Here is a 16,505-nt window from a genome sequence, read left to right on the forward strand (position 1 = left end):
ATTAAAATCTCTTACTTTGATTTTGTAATTGTCTGTTGCTCTCTAATTCTGTCAATGTTTGCCTTGTGTATTTTGACTTTTGGTTAAAGGTTTTACATTTATATATAACTATTATATCTTCCAGCTGAATTGACTCTTTGGTCATGATTAAATGCCTGTCTTTATCTCTGATAATACTCTCTCATTTTGAAGTCTGTTTTAACTGATATTATTATAGCCATTAGTTTTCTTATGTTTATTGTTTATGTGGCATATCTTTGAGTCTTTATATTTGTAGATATTTGTACGTATCTATATAGGTAGCCTGATTATAATTGGGTCTTCCTATGTACTATTTCTATAGTTATCTTTTTTAAATCACAAATATGATCATGTTATATTGCTGTATCAAAACTTTCAATAGCTCTACATTGCTTATAGATAAAATTCAAACTCTATAAGTGCAATTCATAGATTTTATAGTTTTTAATCTTGGACCTCTTATGGGCAAGCCTTTAATAAAATTATTATAATCTCATGCTTGAGTAAACAAAATAAAAATTGAATTCATAAACTTATGCTCTGTTGGATAACAGGAGGAAGTAATAGAAATTAAGCACCCATAACTAAAGAGTTAATGGTTAGATTATAGTTTGTTTTGCTCAGTAGCTAGAGCTATGCTAACCAGTATGGTAGCCACTGGCCAAATGTGTTATATTTAAATTAATTAAAATAAATCAAATTAAAAAGTCAGTTTCTCAGCTCCAGTAGCCCACATTTGAAGGACTAATAGCTACCATATTGGACAGGATGGAAAATGTTCCTATTGTTGCAGAAAGTTTTGTTGTATAGGACTTGTCTAGAGCAGAGGTTGACAAAATTTTTATGTGAAAGGCCAATAGTAAGTTTTTAGGCTTTGTGGGCCATATGGTCTCTGCTGCAGCTATTCAACTTTGCTGTTACAGGGCAAGACAGGCATGGATAATATATAAACAACTAGGTTGGCTATATTATGGTAAAGAATTATTAAAAACAGGCAGTGGCTGGATTTGATCTGTGAGCTGTAGTTTGCTGACCCATGGTTGTCTAGAACATTGAATTAAATTCTTGACACCTCATTTAGAATGGTACGTTGACAAAGTGAGCCCATCCTGAAGGAATGAGGCAATATAAAACCATTCCATAGGAATATATAATAAAAAAAATTAGAAATTTTAGAATAGTTAAGAGAAAGGTTTAGGAGTGATGATAACTCTTCAAATATTTCTCAGCTATCATGTGAAAAGAGGAATTAGACTTCTTTGTGATTAAGGAACACAGAACAATGACCATTGCATGAAAGTTACAGGAAGAGCCTTTTAGTAAAATGTAAGTACAAACTGGGTTGATAGAATAGTGAGTTAAGTAATAAGTGCTAATAAATTAAAGTGATTTATGCATAAGGTGAGGTTTGAATTCAGTGACCTGTATGACTTTTTTTTTAAATAAAAAATACCAGGGCTCTGCCCATTAAATCCTCAGTTATCATATTTAGTTTGGGAATTTACTTAATGACTTGTTTTCTCTTTTTAAAAAATTTTAGCCAAAGAGAAATTCATAATTCTCTTCACAACTCTATTTGAGCAGTTTGATTATTTTGAATGTGTGTGTGCTTTGATTGTCATGATTTGTTTATGTCCTTAAATAGGCAGAAAACCAAAAGCTTTTAGATGAGAAGAAACAATTTGAGAAGATTGCTGAAGAATTAAAAGGAGCAGAACAAGAACTAACTGGGCTTCTCAAAACCAGAGAGGTTTGTTTAAAAAGGATACATTTTTTTCTTTCAAGTGTTTTGTTAGTAGGATACAGATTTACATTGTAGATTATGGTGTGGCTGTTAGATTTGTGCAAGATTGCTTCACAAAATTCCTCTGGAAGATGTGTTCCTGCTACATTTAGTATGCTGACAATTGATTTAAAGCACATTTAAAGAACCTGCATATTATAATGAGGAAGTGAAAGGTCAACATATTAGATACCAATAGTATACATAATGCCATGGCTTATAACAATTACATTTCTTGATGTCTTGAGTATTTCTTAATTGATACATTTAAATTTTAGCCTTTATTAAGTTCTTAGCTTACAGTAGTTTTTATAGTGCTCATGTTATAATTTTAGAATGTCTTTTATTTTTAAAAGGTATGTTTTCAGTCTATTACAGTATTACATTGTAATTGTCTTTCTAATATAGTAAGAACAGCTTAGTTTTTCAAGTACTGCCTGATTTCATTAACTAATGCATTTCTTCTTAATAATGTGACATTTTAATTGAAATTAATTACTTGGTAGTATAAAATTGACAATAGTATTTTGTAATATGTAAATATAATTTTACTGGTTGAGCTTCAGAATATCAAGATGGAATTTACTTACAGTATTGCATTTGTCATTACTCATTGTTTTAAAATTATAATGACTATGGCATTAAATCAATTTAAATTTTAAAAATTTGATATATTTTTGCCAAAGATATAACTTGCTTACATAGAGTGACCGTACTTTTTAAGTGAGAAAATTGTAAAAACATTTGCTGTGATAATACATGTTTATTTTCCAGAAAAAAGTACATGATTTGGAAATACAGTTAACTGCCATTGCAACAAGTGAACAGCATTATTCAGAACAGGTTAAAGAGCTGAAAACTGAGCTTGAAAATGAGAAGTATGTTTTCTTTTTTTTTTTTTAATTTATTTATTTATTTATGGCTGTGTTGGGTCTTCGTTTCTGTGTGAGGGCTTTCTCTAGTTGCGGCAAGTGGTGGCCACTCTTCATCGCGGTGCGCGGGCCTCTCACTATCGTGGCCTCTCACTATCGTGGCCTCTCTTGTTGCGGAGCACAGGCTCCAGACTCGCAGGCTTAGTAATTGTGGCTCACGGGCCTAGTTGCTCCGTGGCATGTGGGATCTTCCCAGACCAGGGCTCGAACCCGTGTCCCCTGCATTGGCAGGCAGACTCTCAACCACTGTGCCACCAGGGAAGCCCGAAAAGTATGTTTTCTATCTATAAAGTAGCTTATCTATTCAATTCCTAAGCTTTCTGTAATACTGTAAAGTATTAACTACTTTCCAAAGTAGGTAATACTAAATTAGTAAATTATGTGTAATACTTTTTTGAATAGGCTTAAAGTTGTGTTTTATTTCTGATTAAAGATCAAAATAATGTGTCAGTTTCATTGTTAAAGGAAGTATATATTATTGACATAAGAAGAGTATATATCACAAACTTGAGAACTGCATGAGAAGAGCGATATGTTCTTTTCTTGGAGATTATTTAGTTCCTCATAAAAATAATCATTTGTAGTTGTAACTAGTTATTTTGATTGTTTTACTAAATTACTACATAAGTTTGTATTGATGAAATGACAAAATATAAATTCATTTCTCACATTGTCCAAACAGAATATTTAGTTGTTTCACCTACTTAGTAAATTTAATTTCTAGAGAAAGTGGGAGGAAATGATTGTTGTGTTGTTACTCAGGGAGAACTAAACTGAAGTAGGCAATCTAGTGGTGAGCATGATTTTTGCTTTCTGGTTGCTTCTCAACTCTAGATAAAAATGAGAAATAAGTAATTTACTCAGCATCTTGTCACTTCTCTTTCAACTCCCATTCTCAGCTTTCTGGTACCTTTTCAACAGTACTTTTGTAGGGGCTCTGGGTAAAATTCATCTATTAACCAAAATTCCTTTAATGAGTGAGCTGATTAATATAAATTTGTGTTATCCTTGGTATATTTGCTTTTTCAACTTTTCATTTTTTAATTAAAACTCTTTGATGAGTTTCCAGTATCAGTAAGTAGGAGATAATAGGTGATTCTGAAATCATTCCATAGAGCCACACACTCCCCTTCCCTCATTTAAAATTGATCCTGGCTGCAACCAGTAACAGCAGTAATCTCTCTTCCAATGTAGAATATTTGAGACCTTGTAAGAGCAGTTTAAGTGTTGTGCATGTGCACAAAGTTTTATTTATTTTAATAAAAATATTTTAGTTAAAAATAGTTAATGTCTCATGTACTATTAAATCACGAGAAATTTGAAACAGTTTCGACAGTCTACTAGAAAGAAAATATTATATGAAAAAAATAAATACTTTTCAAAATTTGTGGAAAGATAAACAGGGAAGTGGTATGGAGACTATGCAAGGAAATATGTAACATCTTGAAAAACTTACTATAGAAAATTTTCAAATATATACAACGTTAAGAGGGAATATTATAATGAACCAGCATATACCTATCACCTAGCTTCAAAAATTTTTAACTAATGGCCAATCCTATTTCATTTGTAACCCCAGCCCTTCCTTTCTTTCCCCTAAGATTATTTTGGATAAAATTCCACATCATATAATTTTAAATGTAAATATTTTGGTATGACATGTTTTTTAAAAAACAGGCTTAAGAATGCTGAACTAACTGCAAGCTGCAAAAGGCTTTCACTGGAAAACAAAGAACTAGCACAAGAAACAAGGGATATGGCCCTAGAACTCAAGAAACAGCAAGAAGATATTAATGTGAGTAGAAAAAGAAAGTCCCAGTGACTTAGTTTTCTTACTGTAAAGTTAAGGGGTTAGAATAGATTACCTCTAAAGTTTCTTCCAGCTTTAAAAGTCTGATTATTTTAGATTATCTGATTATCTTTTTCTTCTAAATACTTTGTTTTAGAAGAAAAATATGCATATTGAGGTAGTAATAATATGCATACAATGATGAATAGAGTATCATTCCTCTTTAGTTTACGACTCAATAAAAAAATAAATGCTTAAATAACTTAAAATAGTATATCATATGTATTGTTTGGGGGACAAAGTGTTATCAGAGTTCACAGGATCACTTCTGCCTTGGGGAAAGAGAAAGAGAAGGCTTCAGAGAGAATACAGCATTGATTTTTGCCTTAAAAAAATGAATAATTATCAGTTCAGTCGGTAGCAATGAGTGGAAAAGCATTCCTTGAAGCCATAGCAATATGAACAAAGGACACAAGTCTCAAAGAATCACTGGGAAACAGCAAGTAAGACTTGTTTTTTTAGCTACTATATAGAGATTATTAGGGGAATAGAGTAAGGCTGGAAAACTAGTGTGGAACTGTATAAGTTAAATGACCCATTCTCTTGCTTTATATATAACTAAATAAATTTTAAGACAGATAAAGGTCTTGAATATTAATTTCAATTTTATTTTTGTTGAAACAAAATAATTAATATAAACCACACTGATTATTTCTTTAGAACAGCAAAAAGCAAGAAGAAAGGATGTTGAAACAAATAGAAAATCTGGAAGAGACAGAAACACAATTAAGGCAAGACTAGTGCATTGGCCTTTTTTGACTGGCCCAAAATAGTATTTCTTTTCTATTAACTTGTTGTAGTTAATTTAGATTAATCTTATGTTGAATATAGTATAAAATAAAAAATTAGACTTAAATCATTGCTTTGGAATCCTGCTTAAAAATAAAATTGTAATAATGTCTATTTTATACTTAGTTTGAAATAGTGATATTAGATGTAGAAATTAATTTTAAAGTATCATAAACTTTCTAACATTTAATATTTATTTAAGAAAGTATACTAGTCCTATGCCAGAAAATTTAGAAGAGATATTTTAAAAATTTAATATTACTTTAAGCATTATCTGTGTTTCTAGTTGTTTTCACAATCATCTATTTTAATGTTTGTATGCCAGTCAGTCAAGTGGATATAACAATATTTTAATTTGGATATTTACATTTTCCAGTTTTTCACTATCATAAAGAATACTGCAGTAAACATTTTGGGACATACAGATTTTTTTCTTATAGGATAAATTTCCAGTGTGAATTTATTGAGTCATAGGAATAATTATTTCAATTACTTTTTTTTTTTTTTATTTTTGGCTGTGTTGGGTCTTCGTCTCTGTGCGAGGGCTTTCTCTAGTTGCGGCGAGCGGGGGCCACTCTTCATTGCGGTGTGCGGGCCTCTCACTGTCGCGGCCTCTCCCGTTGCGGAGCACAGGCTCCAGACGCGCAGGCTCAGTAGTTGTGGCTCACGGGCCTAGCCGCTCCGCGGCATGTGGGATCTTCCCGGACTGGGGCACGAACCCGTGTCCCCTGCATTGGCAGGCGGATTCCTAACCACTGCGCCACCAGGGAAGCCCCCTCAATTACTTTTTATAGACCAATGGTTTCTAATAGGTTTTATCGGTTGTAAACCATGCAATACAACCAATATTTTATGAAAACGCTGGTTCCAAATGTTTTAATTACTTTTGGGTATTATCATTAATTTACTCTATAATATAACAGGTAGAAACAACTCATAGTTCTTATGACTTATAATTTTCATGTTTTTGGTAAGCTTTGGAATTTTTCGTGTGTGTTTGCTAGAGTTTCTTCTCTGTAAATTGCTTATACCTGTTGCCCACTAATATTTTGATATCTTGATTATTTTCTTACTCATTTATTTAAGCTTTAAAAAACATATTAATCCTTTATCTTATTTTATTTAAAGCACATATTTTCCCTAACCTGTTGTTTTCCTTTCACTTTGGGTAATTTTTTTGTTATACAGAAGTTTTTAAAAAAAATTTTGTATTAAATCTAATTCTTTCCTTTTGAAATTTTTTCCCATTGCTTTTTTTTTTCACACACACACACTGTATTTATTTTTACAAGAGATAAATAGACTGACACCAAGCATTGTACATGGATGACCACAACAAAAGCAACAATGATTGCAATGACCAAACATTCCCATTGCTTTTATACTTACAAATCTTTTTCCTGCCTGCAATCAAATATTAATATTTTCTTTAGTTACTTTAAAAATTGATATATTTAAAAATCAATATATTGATATTTGGTTTATCTTTCTCTTTTTCAAATAATGAAAAACATTTCAAGGTATCAATTTACTTTCTAACACTACTGTAGATCTGTGACCTGGTTTTTGATACGCAGTGTTTTCATGTTTATTATTTTCTAAATAATCTGTTTTTGTATTTTAAGTTTCCTTTTAATCCATTAGTAATTTAGACGATTTCTAAATATTTGGGGGCTCTTGTTTGTACTTACATTCTGATGTATTAAGTTTTGATTTGTTTGATTAAAGAATGTGGTCATTAAAACTTAGCTATTGTAAATTATTTGATATTTCCTTAGACCTAATATATCTCCCTCATAGGACTGTCTGAGGATTACATGAGGAAATGTGAATAAAGTGCTGAGCACAGTGCCTGGCACTTAACTGTTACTATTTTCCATATTTGGAAAGTCATCTTTTACTATGCTTCTAAAGATTACTTATATCCTTTATGCTTACTTTTCTTCTTCTGAAGTAACTGTTATTTATAGATTAAATCTGTGATTAAGCCGCTGTACATTTTGGGGATAAAAAGTGAAGATATTTTTTAGGGAAAGGCTGCTTTTAATTTAAGAGAATTCAAGTTGTTTGGAAAATATCTTTTTGTACATCTACCTACTCTATGGACTTACAGAACTGTAAATAAAAATATATTTAGGAAAAGTAAGAATATGCCAATTAAAAATTTTAAACTCAGTTGAAGAGTAAACACCCTAGATTCAGTTTTTACAAGGCCAAGTTATTCCACGTGATTGAATACTATTCCATGCATTTACATTAGACCCAGTAATATATCAGTTGTAGTAACAAGAGAGTCTACAATTAGAAATAGCTTTAAATATCCTTCTGAGACAAAATACCATTGCTTTCATATGCAACAGACAGATTTTAAATTGAAAAAAATTTGAAAGGATAATACATGCATGTGGTGTAAAAATCAAAAGGACAAAGGGACATGGGGAAAGAAAACTGTTTTGCTTGGCTTTTGTCTTCCCGATACCCAGTTTCCCTCCCCAGAGGTATCATGGTTTCTTGTGTATGTTTCCAGAGATACTCTGTACGTATATAAGGATACAAGTATATGCAAATATCTCAGTCATGTAGTTCTTCTTTAAAATCACTGGTATGTATGTCCCTAATTTATCTGTACAACATTATGACTATGTCTTAGAATGATGACTAATTTATGACTAAGAAAACAGTAAAGTGAAATCTTGACTTAAATAAGAAATAAGTTTTCCTATCTAGGAGTTTCTTTTTTTATGGAAAAATGGCTATAAAGATCTAAGTAATTTCAAAATAAATGTATAAATTAATTTAAATGTAGAAGTGTGCTTATTGACATTAATGCATGAAAAATTATCAAACAAAATGAAAATATAAACCAACAAAAAATTAAATAGTCAACCATTTTAGAAATTCCAGAAAGGGAATAAAATGAAAATATAGATTTTATTACAATGTCACTCTTCCATTTCTTTAAGGAATGAACTGGAATCTGTGAAAGAAGAACTAAAACAGAAAGGAGATGAAGTTAAATGTAAATTGGACAAGAGTGAAGAAAATGTATGTTGTATTTAATAAAAGGTTCTATCACAAAATTTTAAATCATAAAAGCAATACGTGTCAAAAAAAAGTATACTATTGTATAAATAATTAGTGGGCCAAGGGCTGTTGTAGGCTATTGACCTTAAAAATATGGGCCACGTTGGGTTATTTTGCTTATGTGGTTTATATCTAGAAGAAATAGTGGCATGATTCTAAATTTCTTTAAATAGTGAGCATTTATAAATGTTGATTTATATTTTAGGCTAAATAAAAGGCTCATGCTTTATTAATATGAAATATACTGATAAATTGATTAGTAAATTTGTATTGTGCATTGGTGGAAATTATTTCAAAGAGTTGGGATAGGAAGAAGGCTTTTAGGGAAGATTATCACAAAAGTGGAATAGTATAAAGTATGTGATGTGATTATAGTATATAATGTACATAGAGGGAGAAAAGGGTGCCAAAATAGATTGTGCTGATCAACCTAGATTGTGAAAGCCTTGACTGTGTTTTTTCATTCATTCCACAAATATTATTGACTACCTACGATGTGCCAGGCACTGTTCTGGGTGCTAAGTTTGGTTTTAATTTGTTTTGGTGGACAATAGTGATCTAATTAAGTTTTTTTATTAGACAAGTAACATTTTTAATTTTTAAGAATGGAATAGGGAGAGGTGAAAGGCACTGGAATAAGTTGGAAGGCTATAAAAAATAGTCTTGAAAGCTCTGAAAAAAATCTTAGAGAGGACTCTGGCCTAGTTTAACTCACTTATACCTGAGCCATTCATTGCAGTTAGGGGATAGAGTAATCTGTCTAAGCCTGAGCTGCATTGCCATCCGTGGAGACATATCAGTCTCCATCAAGCTTTATGAACTAAGCAGGATTACTGTGAAATTTACACTGAAAGAGTCTTTGCAGGGAAGGATGCTGGCCAGACCAAAACATAGGTCTTCTATGTAATTGCTGTTGGAGCCCATGGAAAGGGCATCTATCTAAACTTGAGTCAGGACAAGCTTCCTGGAAGAAGCAACATTCATTTTGAAACCTCTGATTAATAGGAATTAGTGGAAGGCAGAGGTGTGGGCACAAGTATATCAGGGAGAAGAAGAGTATTCCAAGTTACAAACACACACACACACACACATTGTATATGAAGTATGAGAGAGCCCATCATATTTAAGCAACTAGACAAAGTTTATCTTGGCTGAAAGGTGGAGTTTAAGATAGTGGTGAGAGTGGAGAGAGGAGGGAAAGATGAGAGATGAGGAGATGAGAGTGGACAGATGAAGATGGGGAAAAATGAGGGTGGGGAAAAATGAGGGTAGATCATTTAAGGCCACATAGCTATATTTAGGAGCTGGAGGTTATTGAAGAGTTTTCACCTGAGAAGTGTCATAATTTTATTTATACGTTGGAGAGTTTTAAGACTATTGGAATAGTCTGAGGCTGAGATGAACTATATTTTTAAGGGCTTGCAACGAGCCAGGAACATTCTAGATTATGTGTGTTATCTTAAACTGGAAGTCATTTTTGTCCTCATTTTATGAATTAGGAAGTCGGGCCTTCAAAGGGTAAAAACTTGAAAAGCTACCTGACTAAGAAGTGGTAGAGCTGCCTCTCTAACATTCTTTAGACTATATCACATTTTTTTCTCAAAAAGCTATTTTTTCTTTCAGTTTCATATTTATTAGTTAAATTCAACCCGAAAAAAATGAATTTAATCTCCTAAAGACTTGGTATGTAATTCACTACTTTAAAATTTGTATCAGAGGCTGCTTCAAAACACTAATTTTGTTGGTGTAGGGAAGAACATGAATTTGATGTTTAATGTAAAATAAAAATCTTCCACTAAGAACTTAAATTTATTTTACCAAAGTAGAAAATATTAATGATGAGTTAAGGAAAAAAAAAACGAAATGCAAGACAAATTGATAGCATGTTTCAGCTTTCCATGGTTGGATTTCAGTTTACCTACTGAAACAGTTTCCTGGAAAGAATTCAAATTGCAAATATTTCTTGGATATTTTGCCTGACATTGAAATTCATTACACTCTTCTTTTATCCCAATCCACTACGTTAGTTCAGACATTTATTATTTCATACGTAGTTTATCTGAGCCTTTGTTTTCTCATCTCTAAAGTGGGGATGATAATACCTACTTTTCTATATCATTGGATTGTTACAAAGTTCAGTTTAACAAATGTTTGTGAAAGACATATTTAACAGATTATAAACATTTATATATAGTTTTAAAAAATTCAGTATAAACTGGGAAAGCTAATAAAATATTGTAAAGTGATACTACGCTAAGATAAGAATAATGAACATTGACATATAGACACAAAAAGAATTTCTTTTTTAAAAAAGGTTACTGAACTAAACTGGGAGAGCTGATAACTGTTTTTGTAGAAATATAAGACTAAGCTTTATAATTCCATGTCTAAAAGATACTCAGAAAATAGAAATTCTGTTAACATTTTTTAAAAATCTGATGTCAAATAATGTTTTTTAGGCTCGAAGCATTGAATGTGAAGTCGTAAAAAAAGATAAACAAATGAAGATATTAGAAAACAAGGTATTATCAAATGTGAAAAATATTTAGGAATAGAGACTTTGTAACAAAATATGTACGGCTAGATTCTTTAGGGCCAACCTTTACATTGTCCTGTACAAAGAAATCTCAATTCCACTTTGAAGGCTTTCAGGAATAGTATAGGATTTTTTTTTTTAACATCTTTATTGGAGTATAATTGCTTTACAATGGTGTGTTAGTTTCTGCTTTACAACAAAGTGAATCAGCTATACATATACATATATCCCCATATCTCCTCCCTCTTGTGTCTCCCTCCCACCCTCCCTATCCCACCCCTCTAGGTGGTCACAAAGCACTGAGCTGATTGCCCTGTGCTATGCGGCTGCTTCCTACTAGCTATCTATTTTACATTTGGTAGTATATATAAGTTCATGCCACTCTCTCACTTTGTCCCAGCTTACCCTTCCCCCTCCCAGAGGAATAGTATAGGATTTTTACTGCAGATTTCTTTGAAGAGGCTCTGGCATTAGGAGTTTTTGCATAATGCTTCAAAGAGCAAAGCTTCATTAAACTGCTCTTTAGCTATCTCTTCCCTTTCCCCAAATTTCATTCTCTCATCAGCTGCATTTGTTGTGGATATCTTTAGAGTGGCAAGATGCATTTAAAAATCATTCTTAGATATCTCTCCAATTCTTACAATCAAGGGAGCTGCAGAAAAATTTTTGCTTTCTTTATGTGAAATGTTTTTACTGCCTGGCTGGCAATACCAATTCACTTTTCCCTTCTCTCCCCTTCACCACACACTTGTCTTAAACTTGACCTTCTGTATAGTGAGTCAGTGAGTAGTCCCTTGGAAAGCATAGTTCACTTACTGAAACTCTGACCTCTAATAATTAACACTATTTTCTTCTACCTAGAATTCTGGTGAATAAAATTCTTTGATTTTTTGTACATGGATTATTTGACTTAAAAATAACTGTAATAGTTTAAAATCTTTTCAAGAATTTCTGGGTATTCCATCAAATATATTAATTAGTCCTAAATTTGGATATTATTTAAATTTAAAAGGATTGAAAACTTAAGTTACTTTAATTTTCATTAGTTTATTCAGAAATAAGGGACAGTGAGATGGGCCAGTCAAAATGACAAAGTTGATAGATCTGATGTCATTATCCTTTTAGTAAAATATACATATTTTTTTGAACTGTCATAATTACAGTTATAAAGATGGTTTTTATAATATGTAGTAATGTCAGTTATAAAGATAGTTTTTTAGGAAAAGCTGAGTAGCAGAAAAATATGATCATCAATATTAACTCTCAAGGGAATAAGTTTTGATGGTCTGAAGAACGGAGAAATACATAAAACATGTGCTTTTTTGGGCAAAGTTAATAATCTGGTGATACTTCAAACTGATATTTTAAAAATTTGTTCAGCATTCATGTGGTAAGGCCAAGAAGTAACCTATTTTCCTGTCTATTGAGTTTTAAATTTTAATTACATTTTTCATTACTGAAGTTTTAATTAGTTCTTTTTAAAATCTGCTCAATTGTCTTTTATGGTCTCTCATTTCTTTTTCATAGTTTCAAGTCTTTAATTTTAAAAAATATTTAATATATTTTAATATGATATTCTTTGTCTGATAATATCAATATCTGAAGTCTTTTTCAGGTCTGATTTTGCTCTTTGTTCTTTCTGCTGACTTTTTATTCTTTGAGCCTTATTTATGTTTTTTGATTCCTTGGTTTTTTATCTGTGGTAGTTCTTTGAGGCTTGTGTTGAAATTGGTATCCTCCCAGAAAGATTTTCTTGGGGACACTACTAACGAGGAGCCCATTTTAAAGTAAATTCTCCAACTGAAGTTTTTTGAGATTATAGAGATAGCATGAATCTAGCTATAAATGACCACCCCGCTCCCCTCCCCAGTATAAGGCCACTTCATGACTACAAATTTTCAGGACAGTTTTCATACCATTCACTCAGTGCCAAGATCAAGACAGACAGGTTTCCTTACTGTACCCTTCTGTGTGGCAGATTTATTTCTTGTTTATGCTTTCACTGAGTAGGTAGTCCTTTGGGTTTGTGACTCTGTACAGGGTTCTCTTATTGGATTCTCTACCTTTAGTGAGCCCTGAGTTTTATCTCCTATCTCTTTTACCCTAGGTAGGTTCAGCAGATACCCGTAGGCCAAATGCTGGCTTTGATGCTAGCCCCAAACCTACTGTTACTACACTTTAAAGTTGTAATTTCAAGTAGGCAGATTCCTTATGTTTTAGACATTTACTTTTAAATTATTTTTATCAGGAAAGTTGTTCAGAGTATCTAGGTGATTTTTCTGTCAAAAATGGAAGTCTTTGATTTTTTTAATAAATAAAAATTATATACACAAATAGTTTCACCTAATATGTTTTTACCTGCCAATTGGCATGATAATCAATAAAATGTTTCTCACTTTTCTATGGCTTTTCTTCTTCAGTTTCCTTCTGAGTTTTCTGAAATAGACCATTGAGGGGGATGGTGCACATTAAAACTTAGATAAATCACTTGTAAACCTCAGTATCAACCTTATTCAGTTTCAGAATAGTTGCTGACTATGACTACATATGACTGTTTCAAGAAAAATATTTAACACAGCATTTTGTGCTAATGGTGGATATTAAAATTTTTTTCCGTTGGATTTTCTTTCTACTTTGATGGAAATTAGAACAGCTTATATATCTGTGATGTTTTAGGACCCTTTAGAAATCTGTGCTGCTTTTATGGTACTCCATATATTTCTTGGGCTAGTACCTCTTAATCCAATTCTACATGTGTAGTCAGGTGAAATAGTCCCTCAAAGTGAGATATTACAAAAAATGATTTAGATGGTATTTCTGTAAGAGGAATTAGAATGTATTTAGGAGGAGATAAAGTATTATATTATTCCCCTTCCCCAAATATAATAAGTAAAAGAGATCTCATAAATGATAAATGGGGAATAATGAATAAGAAAGAAGACAAATTATAGTTAATCCTCTGGCTGGCTTTCCAAAATCCAAGTGATTATATAATTCAGCCCTCTGTATGGGATTGAGTAAAAGGTACTTTTCCCTTAAAGTAATTGAAGTCATGTGTTCTTTAAGTAGATTAAGACATTTTAAGAATTTCAAATTTGTGCTGAGGTAATCTATTGAAATTTGTACTTGTTCACATAATTTTTGACATTAATGGAATTATTTAACGACATGATTTTTGAAGTGATCTCTATGCTAATATTTTTGTTAGTTTGAAATTATTTATTTTGACTGGAATATTGAATAAAATATTTTAAATTTCTCTTGATTTTTTAGTGTAACAATTTAAGGAAACAAGTTGAAAATAAAAGTAAGTTTATTGAAGAACTCCAGCAGGAGGTATGTACTGATTCTCAAAATAAAACTATTAAAAAAAAAAAAAACCTATGTTTTCACTACAGTTTTAGAGAATAATGCTTTCCTTTCTTTACTTTAGTAATTTTAGTCTAAGTCAGTGACAGTGCAAGTTTGAATTACTTTGATATTAAACATAATTCTTTATTTTTAACTTTTAACAGAATAAGGCCTTAAAAAAAAAAAGTACAGCAGAAAGCAAGCAACTGAATGTTTATGAGATAAAGGTATTTGGAATCCTTATTTTTGTTTTAAAAATACTAGCACATAGATGAGAATTTAGGAATTTTAAGCCCTTTATTTATATTGTAGCAATTATTTTTAATCATTATCTTTTGAGATTGTGGGGATCAATCCTTTTAATTGTAGTAGAGTGCACATCTTTGGTTTATCTATGTTAAAATCATCTAAGCAGCTTAGAATATATGTACGTGTGTGTATATATATGTCTTCATATTCCTTACCCATACATTGAAAATTGAGCTTGAGTAGGTTTGGGGTGGAGCCTTGGAATTGTTAGTCTGGATAAAAAAGTCAAGGCCACACTATATGCTCCCTGCAAGAGACACACTTTATTTAATATAAAGATAAAAGGAAGTTGAAGTAAAAATATGGAAAAAGATATATCATATACCATACAAACAGTAAGCATAGAAAAGCTGGAATGACAATATTTATAACACATAAAATAGATTGAAATACAAGGAGTATTATCAGAGATCCTAAGGAGCATTTGATAATGATAAAGGTATCAGTTCATCAGGAAGATATAACAGTCATGAATGTATTTGTTCTTAATAGCAGAGCTTCAATATACATGAAGCAAAAACTTAAAAAACTAAAATGAGAAATAGATAATTTCATTATTGTATTTGTGGGTTGTAATAGCCCTCTTTCAGCAATTGATGCAACTAGAAGAAAATTGGTAAGAATATACAAAATTTGAACAACATTATTAACTACCTTGACTTAATTGACATTTGTAGAACATTATAGCTACAACTGTAAATTCTTTTGAAGTGCACTTAGGTTGTTTACCAAGATAGACCATATGCTGGGCCATACATTTAAAAATATTAAAGTCTTATAGAGTATATTCTCTCACTACAGCAGAATTCAATTACAAATAAGTAACCATAGGATATCTGGAAAAGCCTAAATATTTGGAAATTAAGCATTATACTAGTAAATAACTCAATGGGCCAAAGAAGAAATCACAAGGAAAATTAGAAATTATTTTAAACTGAATGATCATAAAAATACAATATGCCAAAATTTGTGGGATGCAACTAAAGCAGTTCTTGTAGGGAAATTTATAAATAATGTTTATTTTAGAAAAGGAGAAATGACCTAGGTTTTCATCCAGATACTGAAAAGAGGTGAGCAAATGAAACCCATAGAAAGTAGACTAAAGGAAATAATAAAAATGAAAAGAGAGATCAAAGAAATAAGAGAGACAAAGACAAAAATTAATGAAATCAGAAGTTGATTCTTTGAAAATATTAATAAAATTGATAAGCCCCTAGCAGGGTTGATTACAAAAGGAGAGAGAGTAAAATTCACTGAAGGCAGGAATAAAATAGGACATTACCATATAGATACTGTAAATATTAAAAGGATAACAAAGGAATGTCATGGACAATATTATATCAATAAATTTGAAACTTAGATGAAATGGGCAAATTTCTTTTTTAAAAAATTTAATTAAATTTAACTTTTTTATACAGCAGGTTCTTATTAGTTATCGATTTTATACATATTAGTGTATATATGTATCTCCCAATACTTCCCACCGCCACCACCACCCCCACCCCCGCTTTTCCCCCTTGCTGTCCATACGTTTGTTCTCTACATCTGTGTCTCTGTTTCAGCCTTGCAAACCAGTTCATCTGTACCATTTTTTCTAGATTCTACATATATGCGTTAATATGTGATATTTGTTTTTCTCTTTCTGACTTACTTCACTCTGTATGACAGTCTTTAGGTCCATCCACATCTTTGCAAATGACCCAATTTTGTTCCTTTTTATGGCCGAGTAATATTCCATTGTATATATGGGCAAATTTCTTGGAAAACCTAACTTCCTAAAAACTTACACAAGATGAAACAGTACATCTGAAGAGCCATATATCAGGGAAATTGAATTTGTCATCAGAAATC

General features: G+C 31.5%; 1 protein-coding gene across 2 annotated transcripts in view; it reads left to right on the top strand.

The window, feature by feature from the left end:
- The window catches only part of SYCP1 (synaptonemal complex protein 1), a 166,398-nt gene that overhangs the window by 87,151 nt on the left and 62,742 nt on the right, over window positions 1-16,505 (top strand). For both annotated transcript variants that reach the window (XM_068538146.1, XM_068538148.1), the window contains exons 16-22: window positions 1,667-1,771; window positions 2,579-2,682; window positions 4,414-4,531; window positions 5,246-5,316; window positions 8,338-8,419; window positions 14,268-14,330; window positions 14,510-14,572. In XM_068538146.1, coding sequence (XP_068394247.1) covers window positions 1,667-1,771; window positions 2,579-2,682; window positions 4,414-4,531; window positions 5,246-5,316; window positions 8,338-8,419; window positions 14,268-14,330; window positions 14,510-14,572 — 606 coding nt within the window. The remainder of the gene's footprint in view (window positions 1-1,666; window positions 1,772-2,578; window positions 2,683-4,413; window positions 4,532-5,245; window positions 5,317-8,337; window positions 8,420-14,267; window positions 14,331-14,509; window positions 14,573-16,505) is intronic.

This window comes from Eschrichtius robustus, chromosome 3, assembly GCF_028021215.1.
Source record: "Eschrichtius robustus isolate mEscRob2 chromosome 3, mEscRob2.pri, whole genome shotgun sequence".
NCBI classification, from domain to species: Eukaryota; Metazoa; Chordata; class Mammalia; order Artiodactyla; family Eschrichtiidae; genus Eschrichtius; species Eschrichtius robustus.